Here is a 19,871-nt window from a genome sequence, read left to right as displayed (position 1 = left end):
GAGTGAGCCGTGACAGAGTGAGCCATCTCGACAGAGTGAGCCGTGATCGAGAAAAATCAAGGAGGCAGCGGGGTTTGGAGGTTAGAGGAACCACGTGGATGCAGAGGACTAGAGGAGGCCTAGGTTTGTTTCTTTGCTTGTGTTTAGGGAAATGATCAGAGTTAAATGAGACTGTTAATGTGTCATTCGAATGGCCAGCCTTTCTCAAAGATTAGTGCTCACCTATACTTTTGGCAGTGGAGTGAGGGATCCATTCAAATCAGCCAACACAGGGCCGGCCTGTGGCTCACTTGGGAGAGTGCAGTGCTGAGAACACCAAGGCCACGGGTTCGGATCCTATGTAGGGATGGCTGGTTAGCTCGCTTGGGAGAGCGTGGTGCTGACAACACCAAGTCAAGGGTTAACATCCCCTTACTGGTCATCTTTAAAAAAAAAAAAAAAAAACACAAATCAGCCAACACACATGAACTATCAACTACCAGCAGAGCCCTGGGCCAAGCTTGAGGGCCTGAGTGATGGTCCCTGTCCTCAGGGATCACGGCCGTGGAGGAGACAGGACCATGTTCCATCCTGGCAGAGCATGGATGGGTAAGGACGCAGGTGGGATCTGGGCTGAGCGCTCTCAGTCTCCAGGAGAGAGATGCTCGAGCGGAGGAGGCTTCACAGAGTCAGGAATACAAGTCCTGAGCCTTGAAGGTCAAAGTTTCAGTCCAGCAGGTTTGGAAAGGAAGGTGTCTCAGGACAAGGGAACAGCACACATGCGTGTCAACACCCAGAAGCCAAGAGAACAGAGAACATTCAGGGCAGGGCAAGTGTCAAAACTCAGCGCTCACAGCCCCGCCCTGGGCCTGGTGCAGACCCTGCAGTGCGGGACACGCCGCTGGCTGAGCTCTCTGAAGAGCCAGTCTGACCTCTCAGCTCTCCAGACCTGCCCTTCAACCTCCTTCTCTCCTTTTGGGGAGCCCCACCCATCCTTGCAGGCCCTGCTGCCACTCCCCGTCCCCCTCTTCCTCCTTCCCAGCTCTCAGGGGACTCTGCAGAACTCCCAGTTTGTGTTCTGGAAGGATGCTCAGGGAGAGTTCTCTGCACAGGTCTGGCCTGGCTGCCCCTAAAGGGGGAGTTCTCCCTCTTCTCAGGATCCCCCAAAGCCCAGCTGAGCGGGCTGGTGATGGGGGTAATGGGGACAGAACTGGGGGGAGAAGGCCGGACTGCCTCATCCCTGAGGAACTTTCCATCCCAGTCTCATGTCCCTGCTCCCCTGCCCCCACCCCCCACCCCCGGGCTATACTGATGACTGGTCCATTCGTAAGGTGTGAGCCCCCTGCCCCCTTCCATTCACCCAGACGGTGCTGTGTCTAGACCTCACACCTCTGGTCCCTCCACCGGAGAGGACCTGCTCTCTCTTCTCCTGAAGAACTTCTTCAAGGCTCAGCTCAGATGACCCCTCGGGGTCATCTTCTCTCACTTCCCAAGTTACTTGTCTCTCAGCTCCTTTCTTGGTTCACATTCCTTGTCATCACACTGCAGTCATTATGTGCTGCCACCTGCTCCCCACAGGACATGAACTCCTTGCAGATGGACGCTGAGTGTCCCCTAGCCCTGGCTGCCATGGCCCAGCAGGCCACCTGATACACAGGAGAGGCTCAGTCCCCGTGGCGCCTTCTCTCCATTCACAGCTCAGCCCCTCACCTGCATCTAGAGAAGATGACATGTTTAAGTTCCTTCCCATCCATCACCCCTTTTGGTCACAACAGCCCAGAGAGGAAAAGAAAGACAAGAGAGAGGATGTAGCCAGCTCAAGGTCACAGCCCAGTAGCAGAGCTTTCTGCCCCAAAAGTTCCATGAAGCCCTAATGTCCCAGCTGTGGGACACTTCCCTTTAATGCAGAATCCCAGGGGTCAGAGTCCTTGGTCCATGAGGGCACAGGAAACTAGACCCTGTCCCCTGGGCCAGCCTCCTGGCTCTACCTGCCACACCCCTTCACTGGGTCCCCCCATGCCATCTGGGTACTAACTCACCTTAGCCGCCACTGCAAACCATGGCCTGCTTTGCCCCAAATGTGGGCTCAAACACTCCCTTCCATCCCCATGGGGTAGCTGAGGCAGCTGCTCCTGGGTGTTGCTGAGGCTTGGGGAGAGCAGCTGGGAATGACCTCTGGGCATCGGAGAGCAGATGTGAGATTATGACATGGGTCTGCCCTCAACGGTCACAGGATGAAGCTGATACCCCATTGCCAAGTCTATTGCCAGGAACAGCTCACTTAACTGACACTAACCCCCTCTCTCCTGCCTACTCCCAGCTTCTGCTCTTGGGCCAGTAGAGAGAAAGCAGCCCCCTTCCAAGGCCCACTGCCACGTCCTCACTCCTCATGAGGGCTGACTGCGTCCAGGATGATTGAAAATGAGAAAGTCTTGTCCCTTCAGGAGAGCTCCACCCCTGCCCACAGGGCCTCCCTCTGGGACAACCTGTCCCAACCGTGGTCTGGGCTGTGTGGTCTAGAACAATATCGTACAGAGGCCACCCTCAGCTGCCACTGTTCCTGTGGACATCTGGCCTTGGCTCCCAACCTTCTGTAAGCACGAAGTTGGACAAGGGCACCCATGGACCTTGGGGAGGGGGACTTGGTAGGTTCCTCCATTAGTGCTCTAGAAACTGGCGAGGTGGGGGCCGCGAGAGGGACTCCAAGGGTATGAGGTGTTTGACCCTGGAGGGCCAGTCAGGACACCCTCTCAATTTCCCCAAATGCCGAGCTTTCTGACATGTCCTTCCAGCCCAGGGCCATGGCTAGAGGGAGGCAAGCTCTCTCCTCCCTCGTTTCCCCAGTGCCCAGCCTAGTGCCAGGCACATGAGGGCCTTTGGATGAATTGAACTGACCCAAGTCCAGATTGGAATAAAATGAGTACAAGGGGCCTTCACTTCTTCCTGGAAAAGCATAAACATGGAAATGTGATGTTGGGCAGATTTGGAGAAACATCCACATTCAGTCAAGGCAACAAAAATGACCTAGAACATGTGGTGTGAGCAGAAAGGACCAGTTGCCAAGCTGCGGTGCCTCTGCCTGGGTGTCTGGTGGGCTGCCGGGGGCGGTGCCTGCAGAGCAGCCAAACAGCTGGTCTCATTCTCCTCTGAAGCCAGATATTCCCAGTGCTGACAGCCAGCCACCAGTGCTTTCCCGGCCCCGGGAGGGGTGCTCTGTTGCCGCCCCTTGCTTCTTCTCGGCTCCTGGGGCAGGCTGAGGGGCAAGGGGACTGCGACCACTGTGCTGGAGCAGGGAGGCAAGGCCTTCACCTGGCACTCACTGCCACAGGCCACAGGAAGCCAGCCCAATTTGGGCCCAGGGCTTGAGACAGATCCCACCAGCTAGGAGAGCAAGCACCCACCCTGGAGCCCCCTGCAGCCAGGGCCTCTCTCTGCCCCTGACTGGCATGAAGGGTGAGGGTGGCAGAGGGCCCAGCAGCAGGCAGAATGCCAGCTTTGCGGGCAGATTGCCAGGCCTGAGCGCCAGCTCCAGCTTTGCCAGCCCAGAGGCCTCGGGCGAGTCGCCTGACTCCACCCTCACGGCCTCATCTGTAAGAGGGGAATAAACAATAATAGACAGTCCTCACAGGGCCTGCAGTGCGCGGTGCAGTGACGCACGTGAAGACTTGGCACAGTGCCCTGCTCAGGGCAGGTGCTGGTCCCGTCTCCTCACCAGGGGAGTCCCTTAACACCTCGCTGTTGCTTTAGTTTCCTCCTCTGTAGAATTGGAGGGGGGCATTTGTGAGAATTAATTGTGACCGCCAGGTGAAGGCCCCAGCATGGGCCATGGAACAGAGCTCGTCCCTAAACAGGAGGACAGGGCTCGGGGTCCGAGGCACTGCCCTCCTGTCTCGCTGCCAGGACTCAGCCCAGTGCAGTCCTGTGGGTGAGACCAGTAAATTGTTGTAGAATTGCCGGACATGCTCTGTCCCGGCCTCTGAGTTTCTGTTGTTAGAGTCTGAACTAGGGAACCTTCCGGCTGGCGGCCACAGAACCAACACTCACTTTACAGACGAGGAAACTGAAGCCCTCAGAGGGCCAGGGACTGCCCAGGTTCCCACGGCCAGTCAGTGCTGGAGCTGGGGCGAGGAAGGTTTGGCTTAAAATCTCTCTTCTTTCTCGCCGATCTGAACTTACCTTTCAGTCTCTGCCTCCTTATCAACCAGAGACTAGGAGCAGCGGCTAGGCCCTGGCCACCCCCCAGGAGATGAGAGGCTGCCCCACTAGGGGGGTGTACGGGGAGGGGCACAGCGGGGGACGAGCACGCAGGCTGCTCTGGCCCGGGGGCCTGGACTTGGCCGCCGACAGAGGAATCAGTGTGCCCAGACATTGGGGCTTTGTGAGCTTGGAGAAGCTTGGTGTGGGGACGGTTGTTTTTGTTGACCTGACATTGTTTCAGGTTGACGAGTATCAGCATCTTAGTGCCCAGGGGCCAGCTCTTCGGAGCCAGCCAGGGTCTTGGGGAGAGGGTGACTAGGGTGCCCTAGTCTGGGGCAAGAAGTGTACGGGGCTGCCTGGGTCCTGTGAGCACTGAGCAGGTCCCCATGGGGAAACCTGCAGAGGAAGAATGAGTCCAGAGAGGACACCAGGAGAGGAGAGAAGGTGCCAGAGAGGATGATGGACAGAGGCGGCACAGGGACCCAGCAGCTGGTGTGTTCTTGCTGTGGAGCTGGGAGCCCTGAGAACCCAGCCACCAGCCTCAGTCCACGAAGGAAGACCTGGGAGAATCCTAGGGGCCAGGAGGGCCACAGGAGGACTTGGGGGCTGGCCAGGCTGGGGTGGGGTGGGCCAGATGTCCAGATGTGGGTGAGAGATAACTCCGCTTACGTGGCACCCGGTGAGAGTGGAGTGGGGGGGGAAGGGGCTCCTGGGGCCCATGGGGCGGGCAGATTAGGAGGCGGGGGCATGAGTCAAGGGTTTGTGAGCTGCCCCCGGGGGCGCTGGAGTAAAGACCTGGTGCTGTTAGAGCGGGTGTGAGCTCAGCTGATCTCAGAGGGCACCAGAGGCTGCAGGACTTCACCAAGGGACCCCAGGCTCGTGAGCAGGTAGGCAGGGTTGGGAGGGGCAGGGGGTGGTCCTTCTGTGTCTGCCCTGAGGGCTTCTACAGGTGCCCAGCCTGAGTCTGTGCCCAGATGAGCACAGGCACCCCAACCTCCAAGGGGGTGCAGGTGGGTGGGATGAGAATGTTACCATGTGTGTGTTGCCCTTAATGGCACAGGCTCCTTGGCACCTGCACCTGGGGACAGTGGGACAGTAGGAGACTCATGGCAGCAGAGAGGTGTGTGGCGGGTGTGTGTGTGTGGGGGTAAATCTGACCCCCTCCAGGTGTGGGTTCTTGTCAGGCTCCTATTTACCAGCCGCTTGGATCCCACAGACTCAGGTCTCACCCACTCCAGATCCCTCTTTCCTCCATGTGTGGGGTCCCCAGGTCACTCCCTCTTTCACCTAGGAGGCAAGATGTCAGCTGACATTGCTTCCCATTTGGGACATGACCTGGAAAACCTGGCACTGTCCTGATCCTGGAGAGTGTTTGGAGGGGAAAGAAGAGACTCCCACTACCTGAGGGTCTCAAAACACACAGCTCAAGCTAATTCCATGGGACTCGAAGGCAAATCAGAGGAGAATGAAGAGAGCAAGTGTGACCTTGACCCCGCCAGTGGAGGGGATAATGACAACAGACGTTTACATAGAGCTCTTTATGTGCTAGGCTCCGTTCTAAGTGATGTGCATACATATAGATATCAATATCATTATTATCACCCCATTTAACAGATGAGAAAACTAAAGCACAGCGAGGTTGAGTCACTTGCCCAAGGTCACACAGTAAATGGCAGGACTGGGATTTGAACCCAAGCAGTCTGACTGCAGAGTCCATGCTTTTATCCATGAACTTTAAACCAGCTAATAGCTACTCTCTTTTCTGGGAAGTGGCTTGGCATAGTGGTTAGAGATGTGGCTGGAGTCAGACAGGCCAGGGTTTAATCCCATCTGTGATACCTACCTACTGGGCGATCACAGCAGGAAAACATCTCTGAACCTCAGCTCTCTCATCTGTAAGACAGGGCTAATGCCATTACCCACTTCACAGAGTGTTTTGGGGATTATAAGAGATAAGGCGGTACAGCTCTCTGTGCAGCATGGAGTGATTACACAAAGGTGGGGTGCTGCACCACCAGGGAGCTGTCCCTATCATCTGGTCACCTCTGCCCTCTTCCCAGCTGTGCTTCACTGCCTGTGCTCCAGATGCCCCGCCCTCCCCTTATCTGGCCTGGCCCTGGGTGGCTGGCTGGCTGGCTGGCTGGCCGGCTGGCCAGGTGTTTGGTGAGCTTCCAAAGACAGGGCAGTGATCGATCTGGGACCAGGCTGTTATCAGCGCCAGGCAGAACAAGGCCTGCAGCTGGGGGATGGCTGGGCTGGGCAGAGGCAGCAATCTGAGTCATGGATGCACCTTCTAAGGCCCCAGCTGGGCTCAAGTCACCTCTGTTTTCCCCTTTCCTCTCTCTCCAATGTCTCAGATCCCCAGTGGGAAGGTCCTCTGGACCAGATTAGGTGACTGAGGCCTAGAGAGAGGCTGGGAGCTGCCCAAGGTTGATCAGCCAGTGAGTGGCACAGAGGCAGGACGGATCTCTGGATTCTCTGGCTCAGGAGGGCCCCTCTGACCATCTCACCCCTCAGATGGGAAACCAAAGCCACAGTCCCAGCTCCACAGGTGGGACATTAGCATCTAAGGCTTAGACACCCTTGAGGCTGCTCAGGATCTGAGGCCCAGGAGGACATAGGAGCAAGTCCAGGGAACGAAGAAAGAGAATAAGGATGGGAGAAGAGGAAGGGAGGGGAACTTGGGTAGCAGAGGAGAAGGAGGGAGAGAAGAGGAGAGAAAAGGCGTGTGACCAGGGTCCTCAAGGAGAAAAGCCCCTGCAGTAAGGTGGCTGTCGCCTGCCGCGCCACCATCCCAAGGCGGGGCCCCTCCCTCTTCTCAGTTTGGTGGGGCTCAGTCATGTCCTTCCCCTATCTCCCAGCACTGCAGGACCACCTTCCTTCAGAAGGGAAGTACCCTGCACAGTCCTCCTGTGCACAGTCCTGCCCTACACCCTCCCAAGGCACCCAGCCCCGCCGTGCACAGTGCTACCTTTGCCCGCCATTCCTCATACCTGGGCGGCTTTCCCCACCCCCAGCCCTTCCATCCCACCTGTGCATCCAGTGACTCCCCTCCAGGGTCACCCCAGCCCCACCCGTGGGTCCACCAATGGGCCATGCTGACCCTTGGCACCCAGCACATTCGGCCTCATGACTTGTGTTGTTTGGGGCACCTGTCATCTCTGGAAGCACTCAGGCTATTCCTGGTTTGCCTCCCAGTCTGGACAAAGAGCTTCCTGAGAGCAGGGATGTGCCTTGCACAGCTCAGCCTCCAGGCTCAGCACGATGCCAGGCACAGAGTGGACACATTTGTTGACCCAACCCAAATCCCTGTCACCACAATGCCCTGTGCTACAGTGAGTGAGAGGGGAAAAGGAGGTCCAGACCCAGTCTGGAGTCACCTTAGGTGACTGTTGTCCTCCCTTTGGACCGTCCTCGCATTCGTGGGGTAGACATACCTTTCTCTCTGCTAGGGACAACTGAGAAGACTGAGGCCTGGGACCCGGTGGCCTCCTGGCTGGGTCCTAGTCATCCTGACTCCCCAGTCCTAGAGCCCCAACCCTGCAATGGGGAGACGTTCTTACAGTCGTTCAACAAATGCTTACTGAACACATATTATGTGGCAGCCACGCTGCTAGGAGTGGGGGATTCCATGGGGACTGACACAGGCGGTGGCTTTACACTCGTGTGGCTCCCCTTCCAGAGGCATCTTCAAAGAATATGTATACAAATCAACCAAGGAACCAGGAAATGACAGACTGGGTTAGTGAGTGGAGCGTACGGGTGGTCAGGGAGAGCCTCTGAAGAGGTGACATTCCAGCTGAGATGTGAGAAGGGCTGAGTGGAGGGAGGGGCATCCAGGTTGTGGATGACTGGTTGTGCTACGGCCCTGGCGCAGGAAAGGACTGGGGAGTTCTGGGAACCCCAAGGAGGTCAATGGATGAGGTGGGGAGACAGCAAGAGAAACAGGTTCAAAATGGGGGCAGAGAGACAAGCAGGGTCACATCATGCAGGGCCTGTGGGCCACTCCCGAGGATGCTGCAGCCCCATGCCCGGAGGGAAGCAGTCATTTCTGGGAGAAGAGGTGTATTGTGGACACCTTCAGGGGAGTTAAGCCCTCTGAAGAGGGGACAGGTCATGTCCCTGGTGTTGGCTGATTCCTGGGAATGGGCAGGAAAAGAAGCCAGGTGAGGACTCGTGAACAGAGAAGGGAGACAGACTTGAAGGACACCTCCACCCTCCCCCAAACTCCCTTAGATTGATGCCAGCCAAGCCTCCTCTTGCCCACACTGCCCCGTCTCCCGGTCCCTGCACACCTGTCCACTTACCTACAACCCAGCTCTTCCCCACCCCACCCCTACTTCCTGCCTCTGATCCCCACTATGTCCCAACACTGGGGTCTCCCTTCCCTGAAATGCAGCCCCTTCTGGGGGAGGACCAGGAGACCCCAGGATGCCCTGTGCCTCACTCAGCCTATGCCCCTCCTCTACAGGGACCCACCGTGCAGGTTATGCTGGGGGCTCGGATCCCAGGGGACAATTGAACAGTCAAGACAGCGCCATGGGGGACTTGCAGGTAGGTCTTTCCTGGCATCTGCAGGGCTCCTGCCTGGGGGCTCTGGGGACCCAGCCCTGGACTCCTAGCTTCACGGAGGCTGGAGGAGGCCCTCACAGCCCAGCCTTGGTGGCCGCTTCCCACAGGAGGATTTCGAAGACGTGCTGGAAGAGATTCTAGAGCCAGAAGAATATGAAGACCCCGGTGACCCCGTGCTCCAGGTGGAGGAGCCAGAAGGTGAGCTTTTTCTCTCTCCCTCTGCCGGGATGAGCTGCTGAGCCCCAGACAGGGCCAGCAGGTAGGGGAACTTGTCCTTTCCCCTTCTCCACCATGGCCACCCCCAGCCCCAGTGCCAGTTCTCCCCACAATCCTGGCTGATCGAAGGATAAACAGAGTTTTGTTTAAAATGATCACAGGAGGTGAGTGGGGGTGGGGGCAGCAGGGCCAGTCACCCATCCAGTGCCCCTTCAATGTGTGAGAGGGCAGCCAGGCCCATTTGGGACAAGGGCATGAGCCCATCCCTGCCCATCCAACGCCAACTTCTAGGCCAGGCACTGGGCCTGTTCTGGGAACATCATTCTGTCTTGGGGGCCTGAGAAATGGGGGGCCTTTGGGGACCCCCCTGGGCAGAGAGACCTCAGGAACTGGCACCACATTCCTTGGCCTGTCCAAGGTCTTAGATGGGGAGCCCCAGGCAGGGGCCTGTTTACTGTCAACAGGACTTAAGTGCCAGCAATTGCTATTGAAGTAGAGGTGCCTCTGGGACATGAGGGCTGGGGGCGGGGAATATAAGCAGCGCATCCCACCCTGGTGCCCGCGCCTGGAGCTCGACTTGGAGGCACTGAGAAGCTACCGGGCTGGCGGGCTTGTTGAGGCAGGTGGGAAGAGAAGGGATCCAGTCCCAGAACGGACAGGGGAGGAAGGAGACCCTGGGGTGCTCCTGAAAATTGCTATTCAGGACTCTCCAGTCACCTTGGAGAAGCCCCTTCCCTTCACCATGGAGGGGCTAGGCCTCCCTGGCTGAGTCTCAGGGGTCCTCAGTAGGGCTCAAATGGGAGTGACAGAGCCAGGCGTGGCCCAGAACAGGCATGTGGAGCCACATGCCACTGAGTGGCAGGGTGGCATACGGGCACCAGGACCCCAGCCCAGGGGCGATGTGTGGGCACCCCCTCACCTGGGTCTCTGACACTCACAGTGGGTGGTGCAGAAGGGCCTCGGCGGCGGGGGGTGGTGTCATCAGGGGACAACACTAACCAGCCTTCGGGTTTTCAGCTCACCACACCGAGCCAACAGCCACAGACTACCACGCCACATCGTACCCAGGCACTCACGAGGTGAGGACCCCAGCCTCCCCCAATTCTCTTTTCCACACTGCCTCTGGGACCCACCATTCTACCAGGGAAGGAGGAGCAAAGGGACAGAGGCGGCTTAGGTGGGGGAGACCCCACAATGAGGCAGAGGAGCGGGAGACCTGGGAAACAAGAGGAAGGGAAGAGGACGCCCCCACTGTGGGGGAGACCGGGGCTCTCTTCTGGGAGCTCCTTGGGCTCCTGGGGTCTGAGTGTCCAAGACTTCACGCCCTGGTGGCCTGTCAGGTATTCAGTGGAGAAGCACAGAATTAAATACACACTCTCCTCTGCCCAGGCCTCCCAGGTCTCTGCTGGATGCCAAGCTGGTTAGGAACTTGGGCCTGCCCTCTGCTGTGGCCCCGGGAGTGACCACCTGGGCCCAAGGCCATGAGCCACACACCCAGTCAACAGTCTTGGAAGCAGGAGACAGACCCAATGACTCCAGTCCCCAACTTTCCCCTCCTTTCCCTCCCAAGAGGCACTCCAGAACCCCTTTTAGCCCAGAGGTTCTCCAAACACCTTCTGAAATGGGGTGAGGACCTGGTCAGGAAGTTGGGGGATGGAGTCGGTGGTGTGGGCCATACCTACACGACTCTCGAGCATCTCCCTGTGCTCTGAGCTCAGGGCCCAGGGCCCTGGGCCTTTTACAAGCATGTCTTGAGACCTGCAGGGTGCCCACTAGGCCCCGGGATTCCCACGTCCCCATGGCCCTGCCCAGGGCCTGATGGGCTAACTCAGACCTGGGGCGCTGCAGGTCTACGTGGAGCTGCAGGAACTGGTGATGGACGAGAAGAACCAGGAGCTGCAATGGATGGAAGCGGCACGCTGGGTGCGACTAGAGGAGAACCTGGGGGAGGACGGGGCCTGGGGCCGCCCGCACCTGTCTTACCTCACCTTCTGGAGCCTCCTGGAGCTGCAGAGAGTCTTTGCCAAGGGTGAGTCCCGCTGGGTCCCTCATATGGGTGACCCCTGCATGGGAGGCTCTTTGGAGGGGCCCAGTCCAGCCGCCTAGCTGACCCCTCCACTGCTTGCAGGTACTGTCCTTCTGGACCTGTCAGAGACCTCCCTGGCTGGGGTGGCCAACCAGCTGCTGGACAGGTTTATCTACGAGGAGCAGATCCGGCCCGAGGACCGAGATGAGCTGCTCCGGGCCCTGCTGCTCAAACACAGGTACCCCTGCCAGCCGGGGACTGGACTCCACTCCCAACGGGCCCACCTGCTTCATGGTCTCCCCTGGGGTCCAGATGGCCCCTCCCCCACCAAGAGGGGGCCCACTTTTCCTCTGCTATGGCTCCCACCTCTGATGCCTCTCAAGGGGTGACCATGTCTCATGCTCATCGGAAAAACCCTTGAGGCCCTTTCCTCCATCCATTATTTTGATCCCACCTGGTCATTCCAGACAGAGGCCACCCACTTAACCTCCACAGAGTCCGGTGAGAGGAGGCTCTGATTCTCCTTCCACCGCACGGTCTCTCTGGTCTGGTTTCTGGCAAGTCCCACTCGAGGTCTCCCCTTGATCCCTCCCACCACTTGTCTCCATTATGCTGACAGTCCAGCCTGAACAACTTACTCAGCCCGTGTCCCCTGTGTGTCCTGCAGCCACGCTGGAGACCTGGAGGCCCTGGGGGCTGTGAAGCCCACAGTCATGGCGCGCTCTGGGGATCCTTCACAGCCTCTGCTTCCCCAAAGCCCCTCACTGGAGACACAGCTCTTCTGTGTGCAGGTGAGGCTGCGCCAGGGGCGTGTAGGGACAGCTGGAAAGTCCCCAACCCCCACACGGTTAGGAGCGAGAAGGGGAAGGGGAGGAAGGGGCTGGATGCTGAGGTCCCCCAAGTCCAGAGGGGCCTGAGGACTCCCCTGCCACCCTCCTTCCCACAGGGAGAGGGGGGCTCGGAAGAGCGCTCAACATCTGGAATTCAGGAGAAGATTCCCCCGGATTCAGAGGCCACGCTGGTGCTAGTGGGTAAGAGCTGGTGTCTCCACCCCCTCACCCCTGCACTCTCTCCACTTCTGGCCCAGCCTGCCTTTCCCTCAGCCTGGACCCCAGTGTCCCCTCTCTTGGCCTGACCCCCTCATCCCGCCACAGGCCGCGCTGCCTTCCTGGAGCGGCTGGTTCTGGGCTTCGTGCGGCTGAAGGAGCCAGCAGCGCTGGAGGCCCTGGAGCTGCCCCTGCCTGTGCGCTTCCTCTTCGTGTTGCTGGGACCCGAGGCCCCCCACACCGACTACACCCAGCTTGGTCGGGCTGCTGCCACCCTCATGTCAGAGAGGGTGAGGAGGGCTGGCAAGGGCTGGGGGAGCCAGGGAGCCGGGTGGCAGCAGGTGGGAGCTGAGGCCCATTCCCCGTCTGGACTGGCCCAGGTTACTTTAGGTTCACTAGTTTGACCCATTCAGTCTAATCCAGCTGCTTCTGTCTGGCCAGGGGTGGTCCAGGTGCGTGTAGTCTGACCTAGCTCTGTTGGATCTGGCTAGTCTCGATGGCTCTGGCCTGGCTGGTCTAGTCTGGCTCGCTCTTACCTGGTTAGGTCTGGCTTGGTCTGGCCTAGTCTGCTCTAGTTCCAACTGACCTGCCTAACCCACCGAGTTTGCTTCAGCTCCTCCTCCTTTCCCCACCCAGGGCCCCTGTCTGTCTCCCCAGAGCCACTTCTTAGTAGGAGTCGGGTGGGAGGGGCAGGAAAAGCAGTCTCTAGCAGCGGGAGCTGGACGAGAGGGTTCTCGTCCCTGGAGGCCCTGACTGTGGCTCCTGGGTCCTTTCGCTCAGCAGGTTCAGGGAGCCCTGACCCTCTCTCCTGCCCCCAGGTGTTCCGCACAGATGCCTACCTAGCGCAGAGCCGGGGAGAGCTAGTGCGCTCCCTGGAGGGCTTTCTGGACAGCAGCCTGGTGCTGCCCCCCACAGACGTCCCCTCTGAGCAGGCCCTGCTCAGTCTGGTGCCCGTGCAAAGGGAGCTGCTTCGGAGGCGCTACCTGCCCAGCCCTGCCAAGCCAGACCCCACCTTCTACAAGGGCCTAGGTACCTGCCCTGCCCGAGCCACGGTTTTCTGAGCCCCCAGTAACCCTCAGACACCCCAATAAACCTCCCCTCTTCCCATCAAATACCCCTCTGTCACCTCTCCTTGTGCCCATGCCTCCCAGCCTCCTTGGCCACCCCATTCCCATCAGATGATAACCCCCTCACCCCCTCTGACCATGGTCCTATCCTCCACCACAGATTTGAATGGGGGCCCAGGGAGCCCTGGTGTTCCAGATGACCCTCTGCAGCGAACAGGCAGGCTCTTTGGAGGCCTCGTACGTGACGTCCGGCGCCGCTACCGCCACTACCTGAGTGACATCACTGACGCGTTCAGCCCCCAGGTCCTGGCTGCCGTCATCTTCATCTACTTTGCTGCCCTGTCACCTGCCATTACTTTTGGTGGCCTCCTGGGTCAGTGCCATGCCTGTCCCTCTAACTCTCACCCTTGACCCTCGGGCTTCTGCCTCGGCCCTGACTTTTGACTCGATCCGACCCTCTGGACATCTGTATCAGCCTGCCCATGTCTTGCTCTGTTGGCCCCTGGAAAAGATCTCCTAACCTTGACTCACCGTGTCTTCTACCCGCAGGAGAAAAGACCGGGAACCAGATGGGGGTGTCAGAGCTGCTCATCTCTACTGCAGTGCAGGGCGTCCTCTTCACACTGCTGGGGGCTCAGCCGTTGCTCGTGGTTGGCTTCTCAGGACCGCTGCTGGTGTTTGAGGAAGCCTTCTTCTCGGTAGCTCTGACCCTGACCCCGCCCTGACCCTGACCCCGCGCCTGACCCCCAGCCCCGCCTGTCTGACCTCACCCCCTCGGACGGCCCTGCAGTTCTGCGAGACACACCAGCTGGAGTACATCGTGGGCCGCGCGTGGATCGGCTTCTGGCTCATCCTGCTGGTGGCGCTGGTGGTGGCCTTTGAGGGCAGTCTCCTGGTCCGCTTCATCTCCCGCTACACCCAGGAGATCTTCTCCTTCCTCATCTCCCTCATCTTCATCTATGAGACCTTCTCCAAGCTGATAAAGGTGAGGGCCCGTGGGACGTTAATGCACGTGTGAGACTGTGTACAAGACCACGTGACTGCATGTGTCATTGTACACGTGTCTGTGCAGCATTTGTGTGGCTGAGTTTCCACCTGTGTACATAACCGTGTGACTGTGCAGCTGTATGGACTGTGACCACACACGTGTTGACACCTGCTGCCTGTGGCCCAGCATTCTTGCCATGATGTGCAGAGTGACTGCGCATGAGAGGGCACCTCTGTGTGCACTTGTCCGTGTTCATGACCAGAAAATGATGTGAATAAGGCAACTATGTGTTTGAGACTGAGCGTGGGAAACTGAATGCATGGTGAGGGCAGTGGGGGCTCGGGAGGTTCTGCAGATCCGCACTCTCTGTCCTGTACTTGATCTCAAGGACTCCAGGGCCTGCCGATGGAGCGCCCTGCCTCCTTAGCTTGTCTCCTGTCATCTTAGTTTATGCCTGTCTCTGCATCTGCATTTTGGATGGATAAAGCGTAGACACTGTATTCGTATGTCTTCCCTTGGTTCTGCTGGTTGGTAGGTCTTTCTGTCTTAAGATCATTTAAGCCATTTTTAGAAAGCTCCTTGGCAATCGTGTCTTCCCCTCCAGCCTTCTCACGCCTTTCAGGCCCTGGCTGCACATGTGTGCACACACATCTACTCACTGCCTCCGTGGCCCTCCTCCGCCAAGCTTCATGTGGTCTTCATTCCAGAAAACCAGTGTAGAATCCCATTGCCCCTGTTACCATGTCAGTGGAGGAAGAATATGGATAGTCACATGGACGGATGAGGGATGAATGGAGAATGGATGGATGGATAGATGGATGGACGATGGGTGATAGATCGATGGATGGGTGGATGGATGGATGAATGGTGGACGGACGGATGATAGTGCTCGGTAGGTTTAACTGATACTTTCCAGCCAAGCCAAGGCTGAAAGAGAACAGGATGCCTTGGTTTTCTGCTGCAGATCTTCCAGGACCATCCACTGCAGAAACATTATGACTCCAATGTGATGATTACATCCAAACCTCAGGCCCCCCTGCCCAACACAGCCCTCCTCTCCCTCGTGCTCATGGCTGGCACCTTCTTCTTCGCCATGATGTTGCGCAAGTTCAAAAACAGCTCCTACTTCCCCGGAAAGGTTAGCCCACCCTCCCCGCCTGTCTTTGCCTACACTGCTCTATCCCAGTCCAAAACCCCCACCCGCCACTCGCTTCCCCAGTGCCCTTAGCTTGGTTCTTATCCTGGATTCCTATTCCTAATTCCCAAGCCTCTCTGACCCGCTCCTCACCCAGGGCTTCCCTCTGCAGGTAAGCCCATCTCCCTTAGCATGTCCAGCCTGAGAAGCCAGTGTGGAACCAGGGAGAGTTCTTGAGCCAGGGCAGAGAAGCTGTGGGGCCAGGGGTGGGGCTGGGCCAGGGGAAGATAAAAAGAGGCAGGTATAGTGGAGGTACAGGACAGTGCATTAGATGCTGATGGCTTTCCTGGAACGAGCAGGGCCCCCTAGGTGAGCGTGGGGCAGGAGGGGGAACAAGTGGGTGGCGGGAGGTGAGGAGCAACTGGACACTGACCACCGGTCCCTTCACTTGCCCCCAGCTGCGTCGGATCATCGGGGACTTCGGGGTCCCCATCTCCATCTTGATCATGGTCCTAGTGGATTTCTCCATCCAGACCACCTACACCCAGGTGACCCCTCCTTCCAGCCTTCAAAACCCCATGACACCCCCCCACCCTGCCACAGGTTCTCACTTCCTTCCCCCAGGAAGCTCCCTCCCCACAACAGCTCCCTCCAACCTGAAGCCAGCTAGAAGTACCTCTACCCCATCCTGGCCACCCCCGGGAGCCCCACAGCTTCACAGGACCCCTCTAGCCAAAGCGAGGGGCTAGGTCAGGCTGCCCCCTTTACTCCTTAAGCCATAGCCGTAGGAAGGAGTCTGCTCTGGAGTCAGGTAGATTTGGGTATGAATGTCAGCTCTGCCACCAAATAGCTGTGTGATGTGGGGCAAGCTACATAACTTCTCTGATTCTGTTTCCTCATCTGTAAAGTTGGGGATGAGAAGTTGCATGGCAAGGGGTTAGTGCAGTGACTGGGCACAGAGCAGGTACTGAATATAAGAAAGTCTCCAAGTGCCCCCAGCCCAACTCCCTGAGCCCCAGGACCTAGCTCCCCCTGCCCCTGGCGTTCACAACCGGCTGCCCCCTCCCATAGAAACTCTCCGTGCCGGATGGCCTCAAGGTGTCCAACTCCTCAGCCCGGGGCTGGGTCATCCACCCACTCGGCTTGTATAAAGACTTCCCTATCTGGATGATGTTTGCCTCCGCCCTGCCAGCTCTGCTGGTCTTCATCCTCATATTCCTGGAGTCTCAGATCACCACGTAAGAGCCAGGGTGGGGACTGGGCCAGGGAGGGCCCGAGGCAGGGAGGAGAGGCGGGCGCGTGCACGTGCTCAGCTGCTCAGCGGGACCTGTAGCACTGCCGCCTAGCAGGACAGATCCATGGTCAGGGCAGATCTGGGTTTTGTGGGACCTGAAGTTGTATCATTTGGAGAGCCCTTTTAAAGAAAAATAATGCAAAATGAAGACTATCAGATTATGTACTGGGTCTTGGAAGGGGCCTGTACAAGCAAAGTCCCCTAAGGCTTAAGCTTCATTTGCTGTGGAGGTTCTGGAGACATTTCTGCTCTTTGGGTCTGGATTCTCAAGATGGGGTGGCAGGGAGGGCAGCAAGGAACTCAAAAGGGGATGGGCACAGAAGGCAAAACTGAGGGGGGACGAAGGAGGGGACAGAGGGGTGGGGTGCGGGAGAGCCCTGCTTACCCCAGACCTGCCCCCGCCCCCAGGCTGATTGTCAGCAAACCTGAGCGCAAGCTGATCAAGGGCTCCGGCTTCCACCTGGACCTGCTGCTGGTGGTGGGCATGGGCGGGGTGGCTGCGCTCTTTGGGATGCCCTGGCTCAGTGCCACCACCGTGCGTTCTGTCACCCACACCAACGCCCTCACTGTCATGGGCAAGGCCAGCACCCCAGGGGCTGCAGCCCAGATCCAGGGTGTCAAGGAGCAGCGGATCAGTGGGCTCCTGGTCTCTGTACTCGTGGGTGAGTGAGCACTGGCCACGCTCTCCTCCACCCTCCTGCCCCTGCCCTGCCCCTGCCCCTCAGGATCCAGTGTCCCCTCCAGTCTCCCCCCACAGGATCCAGGTGCCCACACACCCACTGCCCACAGCTCCCTAGCATCAGTTATGCACAGGAGGGACTCCTAGAGGAAACGCCAAGGCAGTAGGGTGGGCATCAGAAGTTCAATGAACCGTGGGTTCCAGGGCAGCCCTGCTGCTAACTTGGTACCCTCCTTGTCTCTGAGCCTCAGTTTCCCTGTTTGCACAGATAGAAAGCTTATTAGCTGTCCCAAGTTCTCTTCCAGCCCAGCTGCTCTCAGAATGATGTAAGGTTACGCTCCAGGCACAGTCTGGGGGGTGGGGCGTAGACAGAGGGTCACTGGGGTCAGCTGGAGCTCTGGAGCAGCCGAGAGTGCAGCTGTGTTCGCGGTGGGCAGAGCCATGGTCACTGATGGAGAGGTCAGGGAAGTTTCTTAAAGGAAGCAAAGTTGATGTTACTTGGAGAAAGGCTAGGATTTGGATAGGTGGAAGGTGATGGAAGCCTTCTGGGCTGGAGTGAGGAGAAAGGTGGGTTTCTCTGACCCGTGACCCCGACTAGGTTAAGGAAGTGGGCTTAAGCCAGGCAGGCAGAAGTTTGACTTCCTGCTAGCTGTGTGGCCTTAGGCAGGTTATTCACCTCTCTGAGCCTGTTTCCTCATCCGTAAAATGGGGCTAACCCATAGTCTGGCCGGTTAATTCTCCTGGTTAGAGTGCAGCCTTATAACACCAAGGTCATGGGTTCGGATCCTCATATTGGCTAGCCACCAAAAAAAAAGAAAAAGAAAAAGAGGACCCATAGAAAAGGCTCCATATGTCACCTGTGGTTTCATTCCCCAGCCCTAGATATGGGCCTGGCCCCTGCTGGCGCTGATCCCCCGGGTGACCGGAAGCTGAGAGTGTGCATTTCTCCCGCAGGCCTGTCTATCCTCATGGAGCCCATCCTGTCCCGCATCCCCCTGGCTGTGCTGTTTGGCATCTTCCTCTACATGGGGGTCACATCCCTCAGTGGCATCCAGCTCTTTGACCGCATCTTGCTTCTGTTCAAGCCACCCAAGTTCCACCCGGATGTGCCCTACGTCAAGCGGGTACAGGACCCTCCCAGCTGCCTAGCCCCAGGGGGGGTGGGGGTGCTGGGGCAGGGCAGGCACTGACCCCAGCTCTGCCTGCAGGTGAAGACCTGGCGCATGCACCTGTTCACATGCATCCAGATCATTTGCCTGGTAGTGCTGTGGGTGGTGAAGTCCACGCCTGCCTCACTGGCCCTGCCCTTTATCCTCATCCTCACTGTGCCCCTGCGACGCTTCCTGCTGCCACTCATCTTCAGGAAACTGGAGCTCCAGTGTGTGAGTGGCTGCCTAGGCCTGGGCCAGGAGGGAGGGCACAGAGAGGGCAGCCTGCAGAGGGGAGAGCCTAGGGGCAGGACCCCAGAGCTGGGGGCAGGGAGGGGGCATCAGAAGAGCTGGGAGGATGTGGGGATGGGTCTCAGAACCAGGGAAGGCAGGAGAGCGTGGTCGCTAAGGTCTGGGTCTCTGGTCCAAATCCTGGCCTGCCGTGTCCCAGCATGTGATATGGAGCAAGTGGCTTCATTTCTCTGTGCCTCCATTTTCCTCACCTGTAGAGGTAGGGAGAATGACAGGGCTGGTGAAAACATCAAGAGGCACACAGGATGTGCTCCACATGAGCTGTCCCCACCCCTGAGTGGCTTGTCCTGTGCTCTTCCAAATCATTTTGGACAGAGTTGCTCCTCTAATAAAATTCTTCTTCAACAGGACACAGGTCACTGTGGGGCTGCCCTGGTTAAGGGGTCCCCTGCTCACCCTGGGTAGGCCCTCCTCTGGGGAGTCCCAGCTCCCCACCCAGGGGCTCCTCACCTCTTGAAAGCTGCTCTTTTTTTTTTCTTTTGGCGGCTGCCCCATAGTGCAGGAATTCTTGACCTTGGTGTTATAACACCGAGCTCTGACCAACTGAATTAATCCGCCAGCTTGAAAGCCACTCATGTTGACCAACCTTAGAGGCTGGGGGGACAGGACAGGACTTGTCCGAGGTTCAGACCCTCTTCTAACTCTCTGGAGCAGAGGCCCCTCCAAGCACAGGAGATGGGGGTTTCATCTGGCCCTGAAGTCTCTCACTCCCTCTCCTTCCTGTCCAGCTGGATGCCGATGATGTCAAGGTGACCCTTGATGAGGAGGAAGGTCGGGATGAATATGATGAAGTGCCTATGCCTGTGTGAGGGGTGTGCCCCACCCCACCCCACCCCCACTCCACTTCCCCACCCTTCCGGGAAAAGCAGAAGTTCATGGGCACCTCACAGACTCCCAGGCCCCTCCTGGGGCAGCAGCTGCGGCCCCAGGGCTGTGGGTTGGGAACAAAGGGGTATCTAGAAAAGGAGTGTTCCACAAAGGGTGGGCTGGCTTTTCTGGCTGGAGATGGCCAATGGGGCCCACTTTAGGGGATTGGCTCACAGTCCCTCCTGCTGTCACATTGCCACGTGGGGATCTGTGCTGGAAGGCCAAGATCTGAGCCCACCTCTTCATGGCACAGACGTGAGCAAGAAGCAAAGGTGTGTGGGGGGGTTCAAGTTCCTGCTTGCTGTGTGACCTTGGGCAAGTCCCTTGACCTCTCCAGCCTCTGTT

At 58.2% G+C, this 19,871-nt stretch overlaps 1 protein-coding gene across 1 annotated transcript; it reads left to right on the top strand.

Annotated features, from left to right (window-relative positions):
- Nucleotides 1-8,715: 8,715 nt before the first annotated feature.
- SLC4A1 (solute carrier family 4 member 1 (Diego blood group)) lies at nucleotides 8,716-19,468 on the top strand. Its single transcript, XM_063081037.1, has 19 exons — nucleotides 8,716-8,730; nucleotides 8,856-8,946; nucleotides 9,982-10,043; nucleotides 10,813-10,993; nucleotides 11,093-11,228; nucleotides 11,658-11,781; nucleotides 11,937-12,021; nucleotides 12,145-12,326; nucleotides 12,855-13,065; nucleotides 13,264-13,476; nucleotides 13,653-13,801; nucleotides 13,894-14,088; nucleotides 15,056-15,229; nucleotides 15,685-15,774; nucleotides 16,298-16,464; nucleotides 16,929-17,182; nucleotides 18,154-18,323; nucleotides 18,408-18,581; nucleotides 19,388-19,468. Exons 1-19 carry the CDS (start codon nucleotides 8,716-8,718, stop codon nucleotides 19,466-19,468), a joined length of 2,754 nt encoding a protein of 917 aa, XP_062937107.1.
- Nucleotides 19,469-19,871: the final 403 nt, after the last annotated feature.

The sequence above is a fragment of the Cynocephalus volans genome, chromosome 16, assembly GCF_027409185.1.
Source record: "Cynocephalus volans isolate mCynVol1 chromosome 16, mCynVol1.pri, whole genome shotgun sequence".
Classification (NCBI taxonomy): domain Eukaryota; kingdom Metazoa; phylum Chordata; class Mammalia; order Dermoptera; family Cynocephalidae; genus Cynocephalus; species Cynocephalus volans.
The sequence above is the reverse complement of the archived record's forward strand: the minus strand, read 5'-3'. Positions and strand labels throughout refer to the sequence as shown.

Bases quoted from the DNA above. Each gene is read 5' to 3' on its own strand.
- SLC4A1 (XM_063081037.1), top strand. The intron at 16,465-16,928 runs GTAAGAGCCAGG...CCCCGCCCCCAG, and splicing joins CTGGAGTCTCAGATCACCAC to GCTGATTGTCAGCAAACCTG. The intron at 17,183-18,153 runs GTGAGTGAGCAC...TTTCTCCCGCAG, and splicing joins CCTGGTCTCTGTACTCGTGG to GCCTGTCTATCCTCATGGAG.